Raw genomic sequence first — 24,915 nt, 5'->3', positions numbered from 1 at the left:
AAAAAAAAAAAAAAAAAAAAAAAAAAAAAAAAAAAAAAAAAAAAAAACAAGAAAGAAAGAAAAGAAATATGATTTTTAAATTTATGACTTTCTGATCTAGAAAACCAGGGTCTAGAGGTCAAGAAGCTTAAGTCACTCAAATGGAATAACTCTTGTCCTCAAATAATTCCAAAGTTCTCTCTTATTATCATCTGACATCCTCTACCATAGTATGTGCGATTCTTTTTCCAGGTTCAAATAAATGTTAATTCAACTAAATAAACTAGTAAAGACTATATATGCACACATATTTTTTCAACTAAAATTTCTACCAATTAGCAAAATTTCCCCAAGTTTTCCCATTATCTTCCTTGAAAATCAATTCCCTTAAAACAATTGTGTCCTGATGCTTTCTTGAATCATTTCTGCCTCTCGTTCCATGTGTGTTTGCACTTGACATTTTGGGGTTCTCTGCCGGTGTTGCTCAGCTGTAAATTCTCACATCTCTTTGATCCAGCGCTGTTCTGTCCACTACAGTAGCCACTAGCCATATGTAGCTATTGAGCACTTGAAATGTGGCTCATTCAAACTGAGATGTGTTAGAAGTGTGAAAGTTAACATCAAATTTTGAAGACTATGAAATTACTATGTAAAAATATCTCAATAGTTTTATATTAATTGTTGAAATAATTTTTTGATATTGCAGTAGATAATGTTTATTAGTAAAATTAACTTCATTTGTTTCTTTTTAAAAATGTGTCTGCTAGAGGGCTGGGCAGGTGGCTCACGCCTGTAATCCCAGCACTTTGGGAGGCTGAGGCGGGCAGATCATGAGGTCAAGAGATTGAGACCATCCTGGCTAACATGGTGAAACCCCGTCTCTACTAAAAATACAAAAAAATAGCCAGGTGTGGTGGCACGCGCCTGTAGTTAGCTGGGAGGCTAAGGCAGGACAATCGCCTGAACCAGGGAGGCGGAGGTTGCAGTGAGCCGAGATCACGCCACTGCACTCCAGCCTGGGAGACAGAGTGAGACTCCATTTCAAAAAAAAAAAAAAAAAAGAGGCTGCTAGAAAATTTAAAGTTAGATGTGTAACTCACATTTGTGGTTAGCATATTTCTGTTGAACAGTGCTGGTTTACTGGGTTCTAAATGCAGTGATGCCTGAAACTTTTTGTTGAGTACATGCTCTGCTATTGACCAACATGATTATTATTGAAAGGCCAAATCAAGTAAAGCTTTTGATCAAATAAATCCTACATGAGTGTCAACAGGCAACTCCAGAAATTTCAAAGAGCAGTAATCTTTGTCTCAGCCTGCATGCAATCATATTTTTATTGAGACAAAGGTTTGATAAGCCAGACATACCACTTGAATATGGAAGGAAAATGGAAATGACTGTTTCCATTATAAGCTGCTATGTGCTAAGCCTCCCCACATGTCCAGCCAGGTTCTGCAGGGAAAAAAAAGGGACTGAAAGCAGAGGCTTCTTATTGTAGAGATAGTCTACTGGTTGTGGGCTTGGGTCCTGCTGCCAGATACCCTAGGTTCAAGTTCGGCCTCTGCCTGTTATTAACTGTGTGATCTCAGACAAGTTACATAACCTCTCTGTGCCATACCTTGTCTTTTAAATGGGGATAGTACTATTTTCTATCTTGTGGGATTGTTATGAATATTAAATTTGTTAAGAGCCTAAAACAGTACCTGGTAGAGCATAAGCAGTCAAAAAATATTTGCTGTTATTATGATTACTAGTCTTTACTGCCTTTAAAGACAGACAGAAGTGTTCACAAAGCAAATGGAAGTGGTAAAAGGCACAAAGAAAGCTAAAAACAGAGAGTAGGGTAAGACCAGGAAAGAAGGGAAGTTGGAAGTAGGTGGAAAGAAGAGGAAGAATGTCTGCAACGTACCACAGGGACAATATGGTAAAGATGCACAGAAGCACTGTCCTGCTAGGACCATTCACACAAACCATGCCTGCCACCAGCTGATAGGCTGATTCAGTGACCATAACAGACAGGCTCTGCATGCTTAACCGAGGGAACAATCTGTTAATTCTAACAGTTTATGGATTTCCCTTTTAGGTTATAAAAGGAAAGCACATTTCTGGACAAGCTTCTGGCCTAGCTTTAAAAATATTCGGCCAGTGTTTTTCATAATTTTTTAGATGCAGAAAAATTCAAAAAACATAATTCTTTTATTTTCATCCATTATTTCTTCCTAGCATTTAAGGCAGAGGTTGCAAACTGCTAATCTCCAAACTGAATTGAGCTAACAGACATGTTTATTTTGGCTCAGTGGTGGCCAACGCAGTCTTTTAAAAACTTTTAAATACATTGCCAATACTTAAAGAGTAGATTTAAATTATGTAAGAGATTGACTTAATGTTCTTTCCTATTTCTTGCCTAATCATTGTATGATCTGAGTGTTTCTTGGTAGTGAAATGTGTGGAGAACCAAAAAAATACCTTGAAAAAGCCATAATCCTCAAGTAATAGAGCAATTCTCTTGAAATATTGGAAAACCTGGCAATGCGAGTTCCACATTCCTGTAGGGCAGTGACTCTCAAAATGTGGTTCCTGGGCTAGCACTCAACATTCCCCGGGAGCTTGTTACATATGCACATTTCTAGACCCCCTGAACCTGAAACTCTGGGAATAGGACCAACTAATCTATCCTTTGACAAGCCATCCAGGTGATTCTCATCATTCTAAAGCTTGTACTCCACTGAGGCATGAAGTAGCAAAGAATCAGAAGACAGCTACTATCTTTGCTACACTCCCCACCACCCTCTACTGTACCAAATCAGCCTGCATTATTTACTTACCTGCCCTGCCCTCCCAATAAAGCACCTGATTTCTCAAATCCAATAATACAAATTAACTCTAATAAAAAAAAGTAAATACAACTTCTCAATGGGCTAATTTTTGAAGAAAATGACCAGGTATCCTTTTATCTAAACTCAACTAAATGGATTGGAATATACAGTGACTCTCACCTTTAGAACTATATGAAACATCACCAAAATGCATCCTTGCCATACTGTCAAGGACTAATGAATCAGATAATGTTAAAGATGGTAGTTAGTTACCTTAGCTACCATTTGAACCTAACCTGGCTCATGTCATAGGTAGGAAATCATGTTCCTAGAGGAAAAGGGAAAGAGAAGTAACTGGGAGGTTCACAGACTTGGCCCAGGTGCTACACCCTACCTGGAAAATGTCGCAGCAACAGCATCTACTTTATAGAGCTGTTATGAGGATTAAATGAGTTAAAAATATGGATCTGGAATACAGCAAATTCTAGATACATGCTCTTGGTACTAAAGAAGCACTGTGTATACACTACATTGTCTATTTCTCAAAATAATTCCAGTGCTCATATATTATTACACGAAAGATGAAACTGGATTTCAGTGGTTTGTCCAATAAAGTGATGGAGCCAAGATTTGAACCCAAGCTGATTCCCAATCCAGTGGAAATTACTGGCTTAGGCTAAGGGGCTGCATACCAGTAATAGGGAAAGCAGAATCCACACCCCTCTATAATATTCCACCTCACCAAAATTGAGTCTGTTGTGAAATATACAAATCTCTCACTTCCAAACAAATATAACCAAGTTTTTTTTTTTTTTTTTTTAAATTCAGGGGTAATGGTCATTTTGTGGGTCATTCAAGTTCTTTTCCGGTTTCCTCGTTATTGCACTGCTGGTAATGGGAGCAAGAGGAGGGAGGAAGTCATATCAGTCTGTTTCACTTCCATGTGGTTGTTATTCAAACACATTCAGTAGAAGAGGGGTTGAAAGATGCAGTGGAATTAACACGACCTGTTGTTTCTGTGATCAGTGATAATCCAGCTTCCTTTATGAGAGATAATAAAGCCTTGGTAGGTAGTAATGAAATGTTTGAACCAAGAATGAGATTTGAAGACTTCCAAGTCTTCAACTCTGACTAACCAAGTAACAATTCAGAGCTGTCAAAAACACTTCCATCATTCTCTAGACCTCCTTAAAATCTATGAAATTCAACACTTTCAAAAGTCATCACATGTACTTATAAGGATTCGAACAAAATTCAGCAAATTCCATTTCATTTTGTGTTTCAATTTTAAATAGGAACAAATTAATAAATAGCTTTTGGGGTTTTAATCTAATCTGAATTGTAAAAAAAGAAAAATAAAATTCATGGTCAGAGACAGGCATGGACTACAAAATACCAAGCACAACAAAGTTGAGATTTTACAAAGCAGCCATTTAACATAGAGTAAGACACCTCTCATTTCAGTATTACCATACTGAAACCAACGAACACAACATGATAGATTCACTGAGTAGTTTTTAAGTAAATACCCCTGCATATTTTCTCATTGCCCTTCCCTTGACACACTGTACTTCACAAAAATTCATGTCTAAGTTCAAAGGCAAGAAAAGAAGACAGACAGACGGCAGTTTTTAAACAGTCCAGCCTTAGAAATATGCACAGAATTTATGCCTGTTTCAAGTGCTCTTTCCCCTTACCAGAGGGTACAATTAAAGGCCCATAGACAACTTCCAAACAGAGGCCGGCCAAAGAGAATTTTGGTCAGAGTCAATAGGAGTTCACCACCCTGACCATGCACAGGAATAGCTCTCCCCAAAAGGAATAAATAACTATTTTGGCAGGGAGCACCCTGAAAACACAAGGACTGGAACAGCTCACATTAGAGCCCACATTTGGTAAAAATAAAAGATTCACTCAGTGGCCTAGAATCCATATGAGAATAATGATATGATCTGATGCAAGCCAGGAGAAAGCAGGGGGCCTGAACTTGAGACCACTCCCTGAGAGATCAGCTTGCGGTCTCTTTCCATAATGCTGGCAGAGCCAGGTTTCACATGGGCCTTCTGATTTCTTCTTTTTCTCCCTGTGTCCATGGACGTCATGTCGATACTAAGGGCACCGCATTTTTCTCAGTTACCAGGAAAGCCAGAACGCATTCACAGCAGCTTAAAGGTGGGTGGTAGCCACATGTCCATCTGCCATTTAACTCAGTGAGTGTGTGCCCTGAAGTAGGGCAAGATGGGTGGTGGGAACCCACAGCTCCCTCAGCCTGTCTCAGTTCCCATCTGCTTTTCAGAATGAGCCACTAGTCTTCCGAGGGCATAGAGATGCATATTTTTCCTACAACAGGCTCTTAAGAACAAGCCACCTGCTTCATCTGGCATCTAACTGAAGAAAGAGCCTGTGATTCAAAACTAAACTCAGTCTGCAGCAGCTTGGATTTTCCAAAGATGGCCACAATAATAACTCCTTCCCAGATGCTCTTTTAAAGTGACTATGGCACTATCCCAATGAAAGGAGGGCTTATGTCCCCTCCTCTTGTATCTGGATGGATCTGTGGCTGCTTTAACCAATAGAATTTGACAGAAGGAACACTATGGGACTTCCAAGGCTAGGAAATAAAAGGCCATGTGGCTCCTACCTTGTCCTCTGCAACCCTAGTTTTTGGACCTCTGAGCCACCATGTAATAGGTGGAACAACTCTGAGACTGCCATTTTGTAAGGAGGCCCAAGCCACACCAAGAAGCTACTTGCATTGATGCTCCAGTTAGCAGCTCTAGCTGAGGACTTAGCAGGCAACACCAACTACCAGACCTATAACTGAAGACAACTCCAATACCTACCAGACCCTGAGTTACTCCCAGATGTTGACTGTCATCAGCTGGGCCCCAGATAGCAGGAAGCAAAGACAAATCATCCCCACTATGCTTCCATAAATTCATGACCCACAGTCTGTGAGCCAAATAAAAAAGTTTTATGCCATTAAGATTTGTGATGGTTTGTTATACAGCAATGGTAACTGGGACACGCTTTGGGTGATTTAAGGGTCATTTTAACCATATACGATATTTACCTCATATGCTTATTCTAGAGGTTAAACCCTGAGGGAGAAGAGATTCCACTCTCTGTCTTACTTACATAATAGAGCTGTTATTAAAAGGAGATATTGCATATGTACGTCCTCAGTAAACTGCAGTATACAAGTACTTGTAGTAATTATAGGATTTATCACTTCAAAATGAACAGAAGGCATCTGTTATTTCACTGTTGTATATGACAAATAGGGAAAGACCAATATTTGAAACCCAAAACCAGTTCAACTTGGGGCTAAGAAGTAACCTTAATAATTGATAAGTTCAACCATTGTGTAAAGGAAATAGTCACCCTTGGCAGACACCAAAAAGCCATCTCATCAGCTGGCAAACTGAGCCCAAATGTTGTTCTTGAGTCACCTACCCCATGCCCAAAAGCAGCATGACAATAGGCAACTAGGAAGAGACAGCAAGACAGATGGGGCGGACACCTCTGCATACCTCTGAGTGCTCAGATGAGCATTTACTTTCCTAGAAATAAAAATGAAATGAATAAAGGATGCCTATTGACATTTTCATTCTTCCTTTCCGATCTGTTAAGACATACTTGGCCAACATTATCCTAAACGTCTCCATTTGCCCTATAGCTATTGTCCTGTGATAACTTGGATCGAGTACAAATGTGCTCTAATCCTGTGTTTTCTCCCACCTCTTCTGTATACTATTTATTATTGATTCATTCAACAAACATTTATTGAGTGCCTACATCATGCCAAGATTTGTTGTGGGTGCTGAGAATACGGAAGTGAACCAGACAAAGTTCCTATTCTCATAGCACTTACACACTGGTGGGAGAGAAAAACAGTGACTAAGTAAACTATTCATGAAAGAGTTTCAAATAGTAATCAGTACCACAATGAAAGTTCCACTACAGGAAACTTGCCACCTCAGGATGGCTGCCAGCACTTCTACTCCAGGGAAGACTCAATAGGCCACAGTGGGAAAAACGGTGATTATACAGAATGGAACAGTTGTAGGCCCACGACTGGGTCTCTCACATAAAGACAAGGATAGCAGGTGCCCTTTAACTGCTTGGGGAGGTCCCAGAAAAGCAGGGGAGACTATGGAAAGATAAAATGAAAGATACGTTATGATCATATTCAGTTTGGAGAGAGGCAATTTGGGGTGTAACACAAACTTTTTTGCCTAAATCTATCCTATAAACTATGCTTAAGAAACTTTTAAAAGGTTTCTGCAGAGAATGGAGTGTAAAAATAGAAGGCACAGCCAAATAAGAGTATCTCTACTCAAAAGGTTTTACATAAACCTCTTATTAAGGGCCCAGAAGAGTTTGACATTGCTGGGGAGGGGACGCTTTATCCAGTGCATATAAATGCAGCTGTGCAAGACAAGTATACTGAGAACCACACGGTTATGGCAAAACAAACAATAGTTGTAATTCTTGGAGCAGAAGGAAGGAGTAAACATTGGCAACTGCCCATTCTCCTAGACACACGGTATGCTTGCATTTTCATCTATTCCATTTGGATTAGGTGAGGCCAAGAGAACTGCTTTAGTCAATGAATTGTGAGTGGGAATGATGTGTGTGAGATTCAGTAGAAAGATGCCAGTGCAAGTGGGCGATTCTCCATTGTTCTCCTTCCCCATAATGCGAGAGCCAGTGATTTTCTAAACGGAGGTGACTCCATCAGTCTTGGTCCCTGAGTGAAGGTAACATGGAGTAGAACTATCTATCCAAAATGGACACATGGTGCGAGTGACAAATAAATAACTATTGTTTTAAGCCATTGTAATTTTGAATTTGTTCCTGGACTTACCATGACTAAAATTGGAAGAGTTAGGGCCTCAACTGTGAACGGAAGAAAAGATGTTACTGTGAGAGTAACAAATGCCAGATTCATATCTAGCAGGAGTAAGAGCACTGCAGAGCTGAGGAGACCAATCTTGAAGGCTACTTTAGAACGTTATTGGTCAATGTGGATATGGCAGAGGACTTCCATGAGAGGAGAGGTGACTTGGGTTCCAGCAAAGATTCAGAAACAAAGATTTACCCACATCCATTGACTGTGCTCCCCAGATGGCTTGAAGAAAAAGAAGCAAGTGTCACAAAATATCAAGCCCAAAAATTTATCTAAGTTATTTTTTCTTTCCTATATAAATTCTGTTTTATATATCCTTACAGGAATGTCAGCTTTATTATTTAAAATAAGTTACTAAAACACTAAATACTTAAGAGTAATATACTGTAACATAACTTATCTACAGTGATTTTTTGCAGGGGATCCCCCGCTTTGTTATGTGGCTAATAGCTTATCCACCCTGACATAATACAGGTAAACATTTACTTCCTTGGAGGTCACTATTACCATCCCTCATCCAATGCTCATATTTCTGATAGTGTATGTAGTGGAAAACAGGAATAGTCTTTCTGAGGCCCAGAGCTCCTAAGAAATAAGACGGATAAAAATAATCAAATAATAAAGGAATATCTGATCTAGACTCAGTAATTCAAAAATACTCTTTTAGGTATCTTAAACCACGAAGTCTGGGACATCAATCCTGTGAACTCTCTAACAGCAAACATCATACACATGAGCATTGCAAAAGAAATGCCGTCGGGCAGGGCGCGGTGGCTCACGCCTGTAATCCCAGCACTTAGGGAGGCCGAGGTGGGCGGATCACGAGGTCAGGAGATCGAGACCATCCTGGCTAACACGGTGAAACCCCGTCTCTATTAAAAATACAAGAAATTAGCCGGGCGTGCTGAGGGGCGCCTGTAGTCTCAGCTACTTGGGAGGTTGAGGCAGGAGAATGGCGTGAACCCAGGAGGCGGAGCTTGCAGTGAGCTGAGATCGCACCACTGCACTCCAGCCTGGGCGACAGAGCAGACTCCATCTCAAAAAAAAAAAAAAAAAAAGAAATGCCTTCATTATGAGTTTGGGTTTAAAACCAAATATATTCAGTGAGGACAGTAAGACCCATTTATGATTTGTAATGTAATTCATAATTTTGCACAGATCCTACCTGCCACAAATACTTATAGAAAAAAATGGTATCTGTATGTATATTGCGCACAACATGAGACTCAAATTTTTGGCCAACAGGCAAGAATTAGCACCAAACATGAATTTAAGTAGGGCATACTTTCCACCTAATTCTTAAAGCAGAAAATGATAATTTAAGAGCAAAATACAATTGAATTAGAAATTATACACTTAATTTCCTTCTAGGGAAATAACCAGAATGAGCAGAATCACTTAATTTCTGATACCCTCTTTCTACATTTTGGTATTGGAATGAAAACTTGCATACTTTTTATCACAGCTCAACACAACAAATACACTAAAAGATATTCAAGCATTTCAGCATAATGTTTTTGATGAAATCATGAGCATGACAAACTGTAGAGCCAAACAGAATAAATGTCATCAAACAATATCTTATGGAGTATGGGGACTGTAAACTGGCTTAGGGTGCCAGCCGGCTGAAGGAACACCTAACGAGCAGGATGACTCTGGAAACTGAAAAATAAAAAATATACCACTCTCTCATGCTATTATTCTGAATTTATTTATGTTAATGAGGAATGATACACATAAATTAGAGCAGGAGCTTTCAAAAGTATTTCTTATTGAAAATATGACCATAATCCCAAAGTCCCCAGATACAGCATAGCTCACGTACGATTTGAGTACAATACAGAGAAGTAAGATCCAAACAAAAATTCTTATTTCCCTGAGGAACAGTCAGATGATCCCTACTGGGTTTGACTAATAAGGATAATTTTCCTGACGTGGGGGACTTTCCAGGGCTGTATGAATGGTGATGTTGTGTACTTAGAATTGCTGCTATTTTCAGATTCAAAAGCACAGCGGAGAATTAACATTGCGTGGTCATTCTAGTTTTTCCAAATTTGTTTAACCATGAAAATCCTTTATAAAACCATGGTATTCTCCCCATCGCTGACCTACCTCAGAGTTTTCTACCGCTCATTATTTTAAGGCTCACAGAACCTGAGAAGTACATTTTACACGCTCCAGTTCAGAGTTGCAGCCAATATAAAGGTTTTTCTTTTTCTTTTTTTTCCCCTCCCAGACATAGAAAATACCTCCATAGAAGCAGAATTGAGAGGGTCACCAAAGATTCTGTTTTTTTCTTATTGAAATATTTACTTGCAAATCCACCAACCTCTGTTATAAATGAAACATTACATGAAGTCCTGAGAGGGAGAGGAGCCCATGTTAAAACACAAGGCCTGCCTCAGAAACACTTGAGAACAACTTAAGAAGTGACATTCACTGTATATATGCCTTCTCATACATCTTGACACCCGTGAAAAGGAAGCAGACACCCTGGCAGACGGGCCACCTTGACTGTACTGACAAGTTCGGTGACAAGCTTTATAAAAACAGTTCTACCTTGTACATTTATAAAGCCTGCACTTTGCTGCTTTTGAAATAAAACAAAACCAACCCCAACAAAAATGCCCCAGGCAATAGTGCTGGCCATGGAACTGGTGCCAGAAATCCAGGCAGGACGCTGCTAGCAAAGGAATGTCATCTTTTCAATATGGAACAAGAAACAAGGCTCTAATGGGGCCAGCCTGCCAGAACCCCAGTTTTTCCCCTTCACCCCAGACAATGCTAGCTTTGTACAGGCAGAGATGCACACAGAGTTTTATTCCTCTCTATTTTTTTTTTCAGGGATGAGTTCTAGGGTCCATAGAACAAAATTTTCCCTTCTGGTGTTGCTAATCCATATGATACATTTAATCTTCTTTTCTGAGGTGGAAAAATACTCAATAACAACAACAATAACAAAAAGACATCGTTCCTAAAAGGCACAAGAGAAATTCTAATCCCAAAGAAACTATTATGGTAGAAGATAGTGACAAGAAGATATTGAGAGGGATGTGTGGTTTTCACGACATGAGCATTGTGTTGTGCTGGTATGACTGTTGCACTTAAGGACACATGTTTGATACAACAAGAGAACAGAAAACAACTGTTTCATCTGGTGTTCATGGAGTGATCTGTTTCCAGAGCTAGAGAGCAAGAACTGGCTTTGTAGGTCCTAATGAGAGGCATATGTCAGTCTCCAGCAGCGTGCTTTTCAAAGGGATTTTCTGGGGTAATTTTGTCTGCGTGTGATTTTTGCCTCGTGTGATGACACTGGAATCTAACCCCTGATAAAGGCCTACCTCTATTGGGTAAGGCTTTCCCAGTTTCTCAAAATGTCAAAGCTGAATGAACTAGGAATACGGGGATGTTTAGAATCATAGGCCTTGAAAAGATAGTTTGATAAGTTTCAGGGAAGCTTATAGAAATGTATTTAAGGAGGTTCCCACAGTAACCATTTCAGTAACAGAATCGGATTATAAATCAAAACCACAGATGGTAGAAGCTGGTCTCATAAATTTTTAGTTTCCTCATCTGTGAAATGGAGGGGGAAACAATCGATTCCACCTACTTCTCTAACTATGATGAGGATCAAATAAAAAAAACCTATGGCAGAAACTGTTAGCTCGTCACCAAATCCATGATTTCTTTCCATAAAAGTAGGTCTGTACCTGAGCACATGGCTAGACTACATCTCCAAGTTGACCTTGCAGTTGGTTTTGGTCACGTGTCCCATTCAAGCCAATGAGGTATGCCATTCCTGGCCGGGGCTTTTAAGAAGCAGGTGTACTGCCTCCCCCATGCTCTCTTTCCATTCTGGTAGCTAGAATAAGATGATGCTAAGAACCTAAGAGGATGACAAGCTGCAGCACTGGCAGGAGTCCTAATTACTGTGTGGAAGAGAGAAGGCTGCCAATCAGGAGCTGATGTGAGAAAGAAATTCTGTAGCAAACGTTGTACCTTGTGGGGTTTATTTTTACTTCAGCTAAGCCTGGCTTAATTTAATTCCATACATGAAAATGCATTAGAAACACTAAGGCTAGAGGAATGTAAGACATAAGACAGTTTTATTATTTCCGTGGTTTTACACAGGTACGTGGGTCAGGAGGGAGGCAACTGTAGAGAGCGGGAAGACCAAGGGCTCTGAGCCCTGCCCTGAAAAAGAGAAGCTAGAGGGGGCTGATGAAGAAGGAAAGCCTTCCCAGACAATTTCATTTCATATCACCTCTTTACAGGCGTCCACCCAGGAGAAGGAAATATGGAAAGCTCTCTAACTTTTCTAGTAAAAGGTGGAGAAAGAAAGAGGATAATTGCAATAATAACAGACTTTTAGTTTGTTATAACAAAAACAGCAAATGAAAGTGTTCTAGATATTTTCAAACAACAAACAAGCAAAGCAAGCATTTAAACAAGCATTCCTGAACATTTAACTATTAAAAAATTTATAAGTCCCTTAAAACCACCAAATTCAATAAACTATTTTTACCACGCCAACACAAGGAAAAAAAAAAAAAAAAAAAGCACAGAGTTGCAGGCTAATTCAGAATTCACCCCTCCCTCCAACTTCCTGTTTATTCATACACCAGAAGAAAAAAAAAAAGACAGATTTTTCGGCTTTTTCAATCCAAAATCAGTTCTCAATTTGTCAGAAGAAGAAAAGTGTTTTCTCCTTCAGTAGGATTACTAGGAAAAGCTAGATTGTCATTTCAGCTGTCTTGAGGTTCCTCGATATGGAGGTAGATTCTCTAAGTTGAGATTTTTCTTCTCTTTAAAGCACTAACAGCCCTCAGTACTCTTCCATTTCAGTATATCATTCCAGCCACTAGTTCTTAAGAGTTTGCCTAAAGATAGTATCAAAGAGAACATATCTTTTGCAATGAAGGTTAACTGAGGTAGAAGGCAGAAATTACTAAGAAATGAGCTAGACTTTGGTCACCAAAGACCTTGTTCCGCTTATAAATAATTCCATGAATGTTTACATGAAGGTATCATCTCAAGCCCTATGTAATTAGATGCAATTCATTATATAATTAGATAAAATATATGAAATTAATATACTGTTTGCATTATTATGCAATTATGTGTTATTACACGTTATTTATAACTACACTAATTGCTGTATAATTAGATATAACTTACGATAAAAGCACATACGCATTAACGTCCTACTACGTGCCTCCCTAGCACTGTGCAAAGCCCTAGTAATAAGGCTGTGACAAGAGAGACCTGCCCAGCCCTCCTGGAGTTTATAGCTGACATTAAACTAATGACTTGGTAATAATGACTTAATTTCAATTGTGTTAAATGTTACAAAGGAGAACAATAGCAAATGTAAAAGAGGGGGACCTAACCTGGGGGTTCCAAAGGAAGGCTTCTCTGAGGAAATGATATTTAATGAGTCCTTTTGAATGTCTTTAATATCCTACGGATCCCTAGTTGTTTACATAGGGTTATGCAAAATAAATGTTAACAGAATGGATAGATTTCCATTTTTCCACGTAACTCTACATAGGCAATTTAATTCTGAGCCCTCTTGCCTTCCAGCCCCAACTTCAACTTTTGCCTGGAACACTCCTCTCCCCTTCCTCATCTGGAAAATGCTTATACATCTATAAAATCACATCTTCTATCAAAGCCTTCCATGAATGTGTCAGAGGGATCCGAGGCTCCTTCTCTGTGCCCATCAACCCCTTAGCTACAATTGTCACAGCACATGCCACACTGTTTCCTTGCTCATTCGTTCATCCATCCAACGAATATTTACCATTTACCTGTAATCAAGGAGCTTCGCTTTAAAATGCATTTTAAAACTTTTTTTTTTCCTTCTTGTTCTCAGCCTTAAAACGTACTTAAAACTTTTTGTTTGCCTCCCTTCCCACCAGACACGCTCTTGTACTACTAGCTTATCTAATTAGGCACTTACTTAGAAGTTCCAGGAGCTAATTTTAAAACAAACCAGGTATGGAGACCCAGCTGTGAAACTGCAGAGATTACCTCACAAGGGTTAGTCTACAACCCGGGCATTGTTGAAATGACGACAGGCTACGCTCCAGGTGGACTGTGACTCAAGACGGCCTCTGGGACAGAACACGCAGACCTTGCACCCAGCACCACTCCCACATGCCCCCACCCCTGCTCCACGTTCCCCTTTTTAAGACCCTCTCCACAGCCTAAAGTTTGGAATGGTCTTTTACAGACTTGAGCCTGGTCATTCCCCAAAGGCCAGAATTTAAATCCTTTTACCACACCTCGCTTCTCATGTTTTCTGCCTCCAAGCAGCTAGCAGTTGGACTTGAGCCAGTTACATCCCTATTATTGGACAGGTCTGGTTCTGTGTATTTTTTAGGCACCGGGATACAGCATTGGAAAGAAAATACACACAAAACTTTCATTTCTATATCCTGGAGCCTGTCTCATGGAAGGTACTTAATAAATGTCTGATGAATGAATCAGGGAACACATAAATCCTCCACGGTTGGCAGATTATAACAACAGGGAACAGAGAGCCGCTTTTCGGGTCTATGAGGGAATCTACTCTGTGTCATCCAATATCGTAATGAACTTTATGGCAGGTTTCATAATTCATTTTAGCTATCACATGTGGCACACGGAGTGTCCTGTTTTTGCTATTGTCTTGGGTATGTTATTTTGTTCTTCGGGATCCGTACTGCAGCAAACCCCTAAAACAGAAGCAACTATCAGGGTGAGGAAAGCTAAAAATATTCTCCAAAGCGAGCATCATGTTCATGTTTATCCACTCCAATTAAAAACAACAATGTGGTTTTAAATGGCCTTGGTCAAATAAAATCATTAAGCTCATTTAAAGTATTTAATAGAAGTTCTAAAATTAAGTGCAGACATCCATCTTCCTGATTGCAAAACTTTCTGTGACTGAACATTCTGCTTGCTGTCCGCCAGGAAAACCCAGCCCAGCAGCCGAACGCTGTCATGGAGATGAGGGCCTCCCTCTCTTCAGAGGCTAGCAAAACAAAGGCAGATGAGAAAAATGGACAAAATTAGCCCTGAGGGACTGAGGGGGCTAGTGGAGTTTAAACTCTTAAAAGACTGCTTTAAATAGAAGGCTACCAATGTGACCTTCGGCAAGCATTTCCTCTGCGCCCTTGTGGAGAAGACACGCCATCACGGCTGTGCCAGGCCTCGCCCTGGGGCCTTCTGCAGGACAGGCTGGATCGTGGCCCCCAAAGGTTGGCTTAGGGATAGGAAGTTTCCACCCATCAAAGGCAAAATGTAGAGAACAAGGACAAAGCTGCATCTGGGAACATGCCCACGTGTGGGTTCTGCCGGCTAACTGTCTCTTCTTGGGACAGACTGACTGCCTTGTAAGCGCTTCCTTTTTAAATTTTTTGGTTGCAGAGATGTCATTTCTTTTACGAAATGATCAAGACAATATGTTTTTAAAAAATATGCCCCTATCTGTTAGTTTTAAATTTGGTGGCCTATGAAACCCCCACACTAGACCATAACACACCACTGCTTCAGACCTTCTGTCTTAGGGTGGCTGAAGCAGTGGGGTGTTTTCTAACAGGAAAAGCATGTGAATCCCAGCTCTAGCAAAGGCTAGCTGTGTGTCCTTGGCCAAGTTCCTGAACTACTCTGACCCTCTGTGACCTCATCTATAAAATGTGGGTCACGGAGCCTACGTTGCAGAGCTGTTGTGAGAAGTAAACACACTATGGTTAAAAAAAAAAATGCCCAAATGCCTGGTATACAGAAGGCACCCAACAAGCGTCGTTTTCTCCTTCCCTCTACTCCACATTTGGACGTGCAAACACTGGAGACCTCTCACTCCACATAACCAAGCCCTAACAAGAAATCAGTGCCATTACTGGGTTTACTGCTTTTATGTCTGTATTTGGCATGGGATTCAGTTCAAACTTGTGGATTTGCTTTCATTTTACAGATAGGCTAAGGCCCAGAGAAGTCAATGGACATAGCCAGGAGAAGTAGAAATGGTCTGAGAATCCAAGTGTTTGGTTTCTGACCTAAAATGCTTTCTCTCTACGACTCACACTGCTGGTTCCTTCTCAGCCATGAGATCCCACCTGACCCCCATCACATCAGGCCTCTTTGACCCCTGTGAAATAGAATACCCCTAAATTATTCTTTATCAGACCGTTCTGTTTATTGTCTTCCAAATTTGAATTGTTTATCATCTGTCCCTTGTATGAGACACTAAATTCCATAAAGAACTTTGTCATGTTCACTGTTGTATCTCCAGCACCCGGCACAGGGCCTGAAACTTAGTAGGTATTCAACAAATATATGCTTAAGGATGAATGATTGGTGAATATGGTTGTCAGAAGAGACTTACCCATCAAACTAGGGAATAATAGAAGATAGTATGTAATCAAATGAAAGCTCTGGTAGCCTCTCCCTTTTGCAAGGTGACTTTGTCACTTCTCCCCTCAGGAGGTGAAGTCTATTTCTTCATCCACAGAATCCAAGCTTAGTCATGTAACACATTTGGTCAAGAGGATATTAGCAAATGCGATGCAAGCAGAGGTTGAAGAGTGTTTGAACACGGTTATTGTCTTCTCTTACTGATGGGAACCCATTCACCATGTGAAGAAGCCTCGGCTAGGCTAATGGTGAGCAACGATATGGGGAGAGGATCTGGTCATCCTGCCAAGGCCCCAGACATGTGAGTGAGACCATCCTAGACCACCTGGCCCAAGCCAAGTCATCTAAGACAAGAAGACCTGTCCAGAATGATAATGAATAATAAATGTCTATTGTTTTAAGACATTAAGCATTTGAGTTATTTGTTAAGCAGAAGCAGCTAACTGATATAACAGCATAGAATATGTTCCAGAAACCTCTCCAAGGTGCGATGCCAGGTATTTCTGGAGGTAGCTCAATTACATGGATATTTCTAATTTCTCTGATTTTGGATGACGGGAAAGTGGGAGTTGAGTGTGAAAGGAAGGGTGGAGGAATGACCAGACATGGCTGAAAGCTTCTAAGGCATGGAGCCCCGGGCAGGTGGATGTGAACTTCTTTTAGCAGTGTGGAAGTGGAGCAGCAGACCCAGGCCCACAGCCCAGCAAAACCAGCTGGCTTGCCACTTTTGACATGAGAGCTTTGGGCCACCAGCTTCTGAGTTTTAGAAGTTGTAAGAAGAGTAACATCATCAAGGGCTAAATCTGGTCCACTGCTTTTGTAAATAAAGTTTTATTGAAACATAGCCATGCCCATTGTTTTTACATGTTAGCTACAGCACCTTTCATGCTACAATGACAGAGTTGAATAATGGCAGCAAAGACCACATGGCCCTCAAAGCCTAAAATATTTACTACCTGACTCTTTGCAGAAACAATTTGGCAACCCCTGTACTAGGGTAATCCAGGGAGGCTCCATGGAATAGTTGGGTCTTAACCTGAGCCTTGAAGGAAAGAGGCAGTGTTATTTCGGTAGAAAAGAATGGAAAACTGCAGAAAGAACACTACAAGAAGAGTACTAAGATTATAACTGATGTTACATCACCGTGTGCAAAAGTCATTATAACTTAATGATAAAACAAACAATAGACTGGGAGCAGTGGCTCACACCTGTAATCCCAGCATTTTGGGAGGCCTAGGTGGGTGGATCACCTGAGGCTGGGAGTTCGAGACCAGCCTGACCAACATGGAGAAATCCCATCTCTACTAAAAATACAAAATTAGCCGGGTGGGGTTGCACATGCTTGTAAAGCCTGTAATACCAGCTCCTCAGGAGGCTGAGGCAGGAGAATTGCTTGAACCCGGGAGGCGGAGGTTGCAGTGAGCCTAGATCACACCACTGCACTCTAGCCTGGGCAACAAGAGTGAAACTCCGTCTCAAAAAAAAAAAAAAAAAAATCAAAACAATAACTAAGCATGTATGTGCCACTTAGTACCTATCACTTAGTATGTGCTAGGTACTATTCTATATGCTTTATACATGGTAAAAACATTTTATCCTCACAACAATACCATGAGGTAGGTAATATCGCCCCCATTTTTCCAGATGAGAAAAAGAGAGAGTTGCACCAAGCTAGTAAGTAACCTGGCTAGAATTCAAATCCCAGCATTCTCACTCTAGACTTTACATTCTTCAAAAGCTATAAAAATGGAAATGGAAAATATGATTAAGGCCAAAATTTTGCATTAAATTTTAGCTATGAGCAATAAGACTGTTTTCCAAAGACATTATTTTATTTTGTCCTATATTCTTTTTAATATTGCTTTTTTTTTTATACTGTTAAACATTCTTGGCTAACCACACTGCACATTCATTTTGTGTGCTCTTTGTCCCCTACACAAAAACTGCCATTGCTCAGCTGGAAAACCCCTAAACGGAGCATCCCTACCGTGTGTCTAGTGGTTATGCTGCCATGGTAATGCTGTGTCAATATAGCAGCCACTGACCATTCATTCCCAGAGATGGACCACACCCATTTGTTAAATTCTGACCACCATCATATGGCTGCAGCAGAGGCTGAGACTGTCACCCAGTCCCGAAGAGGACGGAAAGTTCTCTTCTCCAAATAATAGTCAATTAGGTCATCCTGGGTATGACAGGCAGAAGCCACTGTAGGCATTACTTCTTGAAGACATACCAGGCTCTGGGAATCCTACTTTAGAGCAGAGGTTCTCAGCTTACAGTAGTAAACTTTGATTTCCAGCCAAACGTTGGGCCAGTTTCTACAGGTCAACCAGGGGCCTGTGGTGCATCTGCTGGTATCCTAAAATGATATCACACACTGGGCCCATAGTAAATATCAAATGAAATACAGGCAGAATTCAAGAAGAAAAGTTGCTTCTGGATTCATTACCTTATTATATCACAAGGGAGAGATTCCCAAGAGATTGTTTCCAAAAGGATTAACTTTTTACAGATTACTAGGTAATAACCTTTTCTAGAGGGTATTTTGGCAATCTGATTCAAAAGCCTTAAAAATATACAAAGCCACTGATCTAAAAATTCCACTTATACTAATTTATCCTAAGGAAATTTTTATCCTAAGGAAATTTTCAGAGATATACCTAAAGGCCATACATTAAAGTGTTATTTATAATTAAAAAAACTGTAAGCACCTTAATTAATTAGTTTAATAAATTATGACATAACCATAAACTACTATATTAATTGTATAACCATAAAAGCAAGCTATGCAGTTGCTTAAATTTGGGTCATAAAATATTATCAAAGATTAAGTTAAAACCAGTATACAACACAAAATTTCATTTTTCTGAAACAATAACAATACGCGTATACTTACAGAAAAGCTGAGTTTTACAGGGGTTCTCTCCCAGGGTAGGATCATGGTTGTTTTAATTTTCTATTTTCATACAATAAACTCTATACTGTATTGATAATTTTTTTAAATGACAATAAAATTATATTTAATTTTTTAAAAGTTATATTTCTTTTTCTTTGGCTGTTACATTTTACTGGTACCTCCTCCTGCTTCTCAGTTCTGTGAATTCTGTCACTCTATTTTCCCAGCAAGCTTAAATGTAGACCAAGTCTTTCTCAATGACCAGGGAGAAGGGCAATCCACCCACAATATAAAAAGTATCAAATTCAACTGGTTGCCGAACTCACCTGACCTTATTGGGTTTATAGCTCTGTTAACAAGATACACCATAATATGACTCTGTATCACTTTACTGAGTTTATCAAAGTTGTTTGTGCTGGTATGGGTTTTGTTTTTATTGTTTTTTTTCCTAAAAAGAGTCAGAATCCCAAACTAAGGTCAGACAACTCACTGACTACAAGCTGATTAAAGCAGTTTGTTCTATACAGATCGTGAAACAGCTTCATATGCAGCTCCTAGTATGTGCCACCGAGACACGTTGGATAATGATGAGAGCAGGTAAGCTGAATTACAGCAGACCTCATTCAGATTTCTGGACATGAGATGACTTAACAGTTTTCAGAAATAAAGAAGTATCTTTTCATTTACTTTTCAAATAAACATTAGAAAATGATTTATTTATATATTGCACAACAAGTGGACAAAATGAACTAGCTATTCCACTGAAACCTTTCCAAATCTCAGGATAAATTTAAGTAGGTTCCGCTAGGGGTTACTACTAATAAAGCAATAATTGAATGAACAAATGTCTTGCTTTTTAGTCAGTTGCCAACTGGTTGCCCATATAACTTTCCTGACTACCATGTCAGAATCTACTGGAGAAAAGAGAATTGCCATAAAATAGCACAATCCCAGAGGCAGAGAGATCTTCCTAAGCCTTTAATGAATTTCCCAAAACTGGCCTTACCTTATTATAGTAATAAACCATAATAAATATGTTTATTTCAATGATTTGAAAAGACAGGAAAAACTCACAAAATTACTTTGAGGGGCTGAGTGACATTTATACATTTGTTCTGTCTTTAAGCACCCACTATATGCCAGACTGTGTGTGACATGCTGGGCAGTGGAGCAGGGTCCCCATCTACCTTGTGTTCATAGGCAATCAGACATGCAGTACAGTAGTCTAATTACAAAAATGACACCCATTCCCCCGGACCCTCCATATCTATATCACTTATTACTTTGAAGCTCTGCCCATTAAGAAATTGAGTAGGGCTGGATGCAGGGGCTCACACCTGTATTCCCAGCACTTTGGGAGGCCAAGGTGGGAGGATCACTTGAACCCAGGAATTCAAGACCAGCCTGGGCAACATACGTGAGACCCCCATCTCTACAAAAAAGTTTTTTCAAGTTGACAGATTAGTTTTATTTCATTTAAAAGAAGAACAAAAGTTGAGTTTATGTTCCTACCTACTGAGTCTAGGCTGACCTTACGACTTGCTTTGCCCAATAGTGTGGCAGAAGCGATGCTTCTTAGCCTAAGCCTCTGGAGACCTTATGTGCTTTTGTTCTGTCTTCTGGAACCCTGCCTCTGTGAACAAGCCAGGGCCAGCCTGATGGAAATGAGGGATCACATGGAGGAGAGCTGAGTCTCTCCAGCCCACAGTCAGCACCCCCAGAAGCAGAGCCAACTAGCTAACCTACAACTGCCCAGAGATACATGGTGGAGCCTAGCCAAGTCCAGATGAACCATGCAGATGAGTCTGGCTGAAACTGCTGACCCACAGAATTGCAGGCTAAATAAAGAATTGTTGTCTTAAGCCATTTAGTTTTAGGATGGTTTGTTATACAACAGTGCCTAACCAATATATACAGTTTAGTGCTAACTCTGATAAGCCACATACAAAATGCCATGGAGTACCTGTAACATTATTGCAACATGTTAACAATTACAAATGAATCATGCAATTTAGATGTATAAACAGATCTAAACAACCATCCAGAGAGGACTTAAAGAAGTTATATATCTAGGGAAGGGCTAGTTCAAGACAGCCATAGTTCCTTTGAGAAATTTTTTATGGATGAGTTAGTTATATTTGCCTTTGAAGTCATTGTTTCTTTTCTTTCTTGAAAATAAGAAGCTCTTTCACTCAATTAAGACTGTTGGACTTGATAACAATTGTCTTGCTTGATTCAAGGCAGCCATATACTACTCCCTGACACATGTTCAGCCTCCAGTATTCTGTAGGCAGGAATTTTAAATCCAGCTCCCCTTAATTTATGACACACATACAGTAGCAAGTCCCTACAGGCTGAAAATCAAACTGTAATTCAAAGGCCACAGAGCTGAGGAAAACAGCCAGGAGATAAATCCCAGTTTCAACCTTGGATTCCCTGCAAGTTGATTCAGTGGACTGTCAGTCATATTCAAAAATAAAATAAAACTACAGACACCAGACAGCACGTTCTAGAGAGAAACAGAATGATACTTCTCAAGATTCTTCCAACCAGTTCTTTGCTTTTGTTTGTTTGTATTTTGAGACAAAGTCTCGTTCTGTTGTCCAGGTTGCAATGCAGTGGTGTGATCTTGGCTGGCTGCAACCTCTGCTTCCCGGTTTCAAGTGATTCTCATGTCTCAGCCTCCTAAGTAGCTGGGACTAGAAGCACCAGTCACCCACGCCTGGCTAATTTTTGTATTTTTAGTAGAGATGAGGCTTTGTCATGTTGGCCAGGCTGGCCTCAAACTCCTAACCTCAAGTGATCGCTCACCTTGGCCTCCCAAAGTGCTGGGATTACAGGCATGAGCCATCACACCTGGCCTAGCCAGTTCTTATCATTTAAAAAGAATTGTTATGTGGGGGTATTTTAAGGGCCTTAAAACCTTTGACCCTAATCAGTCATTTGCAGAAGTTTCTGAATTTTAAACCAAAGATCTATAAGGAAGTAATAAAAACCACCGAATATAACTGAATTCACCACACTGATGGGAGGTGATGTTACACATCCAGTCCATTTCTGGAACTGGGTAGGTCACCTCCAGAAAGTACAAAGAGAAAGAGAGTTCATCAGGTACAGAGGTGTGAAAACTCACCTTACATCCCTCACAGGCGCTGACCCCATAGTGGTACCCTGATGATTTGTCCTGGCAGACGAAGCAGGGTTTGTACACTCGAGGGGGAGGAAGTGGAGATGGGGGGCTTGGGACGAGTTCCTCAGAGCTGGTGCTCTGTGTTTCAATTGCTATAATAGAGATGGGGTAGAGGGAGAAAAAAGAGAAGATGTATTTTAGTTCATTACTTTTTTCAACAGTGAATTCATATGCTTCTGCCCCAAATTCAGCAATAACACTAGCAGGGATGAGCTCATAAAAACAGCTGTCATTGTAGGCCCAGCAGTGGTGACACTGACATTGATGTGGTGCTCTACGGTTTACAAAGCAGTCTCATCCATCTCTCGCTTGTAGTCCACAGCTCACACAGCACTGTGAGGGCCATGGTTTTTATCACAATTTTACCCACAACAGAAACAGAAACTCAGAGGAAGGAAGCAACTTGTCTAAGATCAACAGAGCAGTGGTAGAGCCAAGACACAAATTCAGATAATCATACTACAAACCCCAGTAGCTTCTGATTCGTGTAGAGTCTCAAATGACTTGACCTTGTTGCTCACTTAACCAAAAGTAAATTTCCTTTGGGCCGGGCGCGGTCGCTCACACCTGTAATCCTAGCACTTTGGGAGGCTGAGGCAGGTGGATCACCTGAGGTCAGGAGTTCGAGACCAGCCTGGCCAGCATGGTGAAACCCCATCTCTACTAAAAATACAAAAATTAGCCAGGTGTGGTGGTGTGCACCTGTAATCCCAGCTACTCAGGAGGCTGAGGCAGGAGAATCATTTGAACCCAGGAGGCAGAGGTTGCAGTGAGCTGAAATCCTGCCATTGAACTCCAGCCTGGGCAATAGAGCAAGACTCTGTCTCAAAAAATAAATTAATTAATTAAAATTTTTAAATTTTCCTTTGGACAAATGAAGAAAATGCCCAAATTATTCATTCAACAAGTGTATTTATCATGATGCCGCCATAACTGATCTTCATTAATAACAATATGGGTAAGACCCTTGCTACTCAAAGAAGGCTCCTTGGGCCAACATGCATCAGCATCACTTAAGACCTTATTAGAAAAATAGTATCAGGTCCCAGCTCAGGCCTATGGAATCTGAAATCTGCATTTTGATGAAATCCCCAGATGACTAAATGTACAATTAATGTTTGAGAAGCAGTAGGTTAAACCTAATGATGACACAGAGTGGTGCGATTCACTTTTAAGTCATGTTACTCTTTAATCTAGATTTAAAAAAACATAATCCTCTATACTGTTATCTAATCACCCAAATTCCATGGGAAATGGGAGTTCACAAAATATAAGAACGGGGTGTTCTCCTACCCCTAATTCTCCAGAGTTGTACTCAGAATCAAAGCAAGAACTGGCTCTACTTCTATCACAGGTAAACATGCTCATAAAATAAGACGGAAATCAGGAAGGGGAATTAAAGTGGTTAAATGACGTTCCAGAATCCTCTAGTCTCCAAATTGCTTTTCAATACACAGTATAGTTCCCAGAATATAAAGTTTCCAGTTGCCCTACTGCTTATAATCTCCCAGAGTAGATAGTCTCCTGACTGGATTATCCTGTGGGCAAGCTTTTAGCAAGTCAGGTCGACTCTACCCACTACGCTTACTGTTAATCCATCCCTATATCACTATGCTGCTACCACACCATGCTAGTAGTCCACCATCACCTCTCACAACTGCTGCAATAGCTTCTTCATTGATCGCTTCATGCCCCTTCCTCCTACCTAGGGTCTAGTCTTCAAACAAGCGGTCAAGATAGTTGTTCAAACGTTAAAATCCATCTCTTTCACTTGCCTATCTAAAGCCCTCCAATAGTCACCAATTAGATCAAAGTCAGACTCCTTAGTATGTTCTACAAGGCTTTTAATCACATGGCCTTTTAGCAGCATCATTGCCTTCAGTGAGTTCCCTAATTTATTGAGTTCTATATAATTGGCATCTATTCTGTCTTCTGAATAGGCCAAGCTCTCATACCAACGGAGGCTATTGCAATAACTATTTGTCCTTTCTGGAAATTCTTAGACCTTCAAGTATCTGGTTGTTTTTCATTTCTTAGATCTCAAAGCAAATGTTTCCTTCCCAGAGATGACTTCTGTCATTAAAATGCCCCTCTCCTCTCCATTCCTGGTCACTCTGTCTCACTATTTTATTTCCATAAAACCCTAATCAGTGTTCAAATTTTAGATGTCTGTGTATAATTTTATATTCTACATCTGCCACCCCCCATACGCTGAATGTTGAGTTTCAGAAGGCAAAGAAACTCATCTGCATTATATACACCTGTGTTCCAGGACTAGCCGAGGTCCTGGCACCTGGCAGATAATCAACCAGTATTTATCGAATTAGCGCATGAACTTTTTCCTTTTCCTTTTTCTTCCTCATTTTGAGCACTAAGTGCCCCCTCTAAGTTGTTAAATGAGAAAATTAAACCAAATAGCTCTTATACTCCTTTGCTTCCTTAAAAAAGTAATTAATTAGCCCTTTGGAACAGAATCAACTATAATTATAGTATTTTCATAATTCAGAAGAATCTTGGAATGAATTCATTTGAGTAGTGCAGGTCCTAGTAGATAAATCTATTATAGTCTTTACTGGTTAGAACCGAGGTATCTAGGATGAAGATAGCAATCTTGAGTATGTTATTTCTGGCAGATAGGAAGCCCTTACTTTGAATAAGTTGGCACAGTGGTAGCAACTGTTTTATAGAAGGGTTGGCATCCGAGATGTCACTAAAGCTT

The 24,915-nt window shown here is 40.2% G+C and overlaps 1 protein-coding gene across 6 annotated transcripts in view; it reads right to left on the bottom strand.

The window, feature by feature from the left end:
- The window catches only part of RARB (retinoic acid receptor beta), a 767,875-nt gene that overhangs the window by 116,756 nt on the left and 626,204 nt on the right, over positions 1-24,915 (bottom strand). For all 6 annotated transcript variants that reach the window (XM_025374723.1, XM_025374728.1, XM_025374724.1 and 3 more), the window contains one exon: positions 22,140-22,288. In XM_025374723.1, coding sequence (XP_025230508.1) covers positions 22,140-22,288 — 149 coding nt within the window. The remainder of the gene's footprint in view (positions 1-22,139; positions 22,289-24,915) is intronic.

Source organism: Theropithecus gelada, chromosome 2 (genome assembly GCF_003255815.1).
Source record: "Theropithecus gelada isolate Dixy chromosome 2, Tgel_1.0, whole genome shotgun sequence".
Lineage (NCBI taxonomy): Eukaryota > Metazoa > Chordata > Mammalia > Primates > Cercopithecidae > Theropithecus > Theropithecus gelada.
The sequence above is the reverse complement of the archived record's forward strand: the minus strand, read 5'-3'. Positions and strand labels throughout refer to the sequence as shown.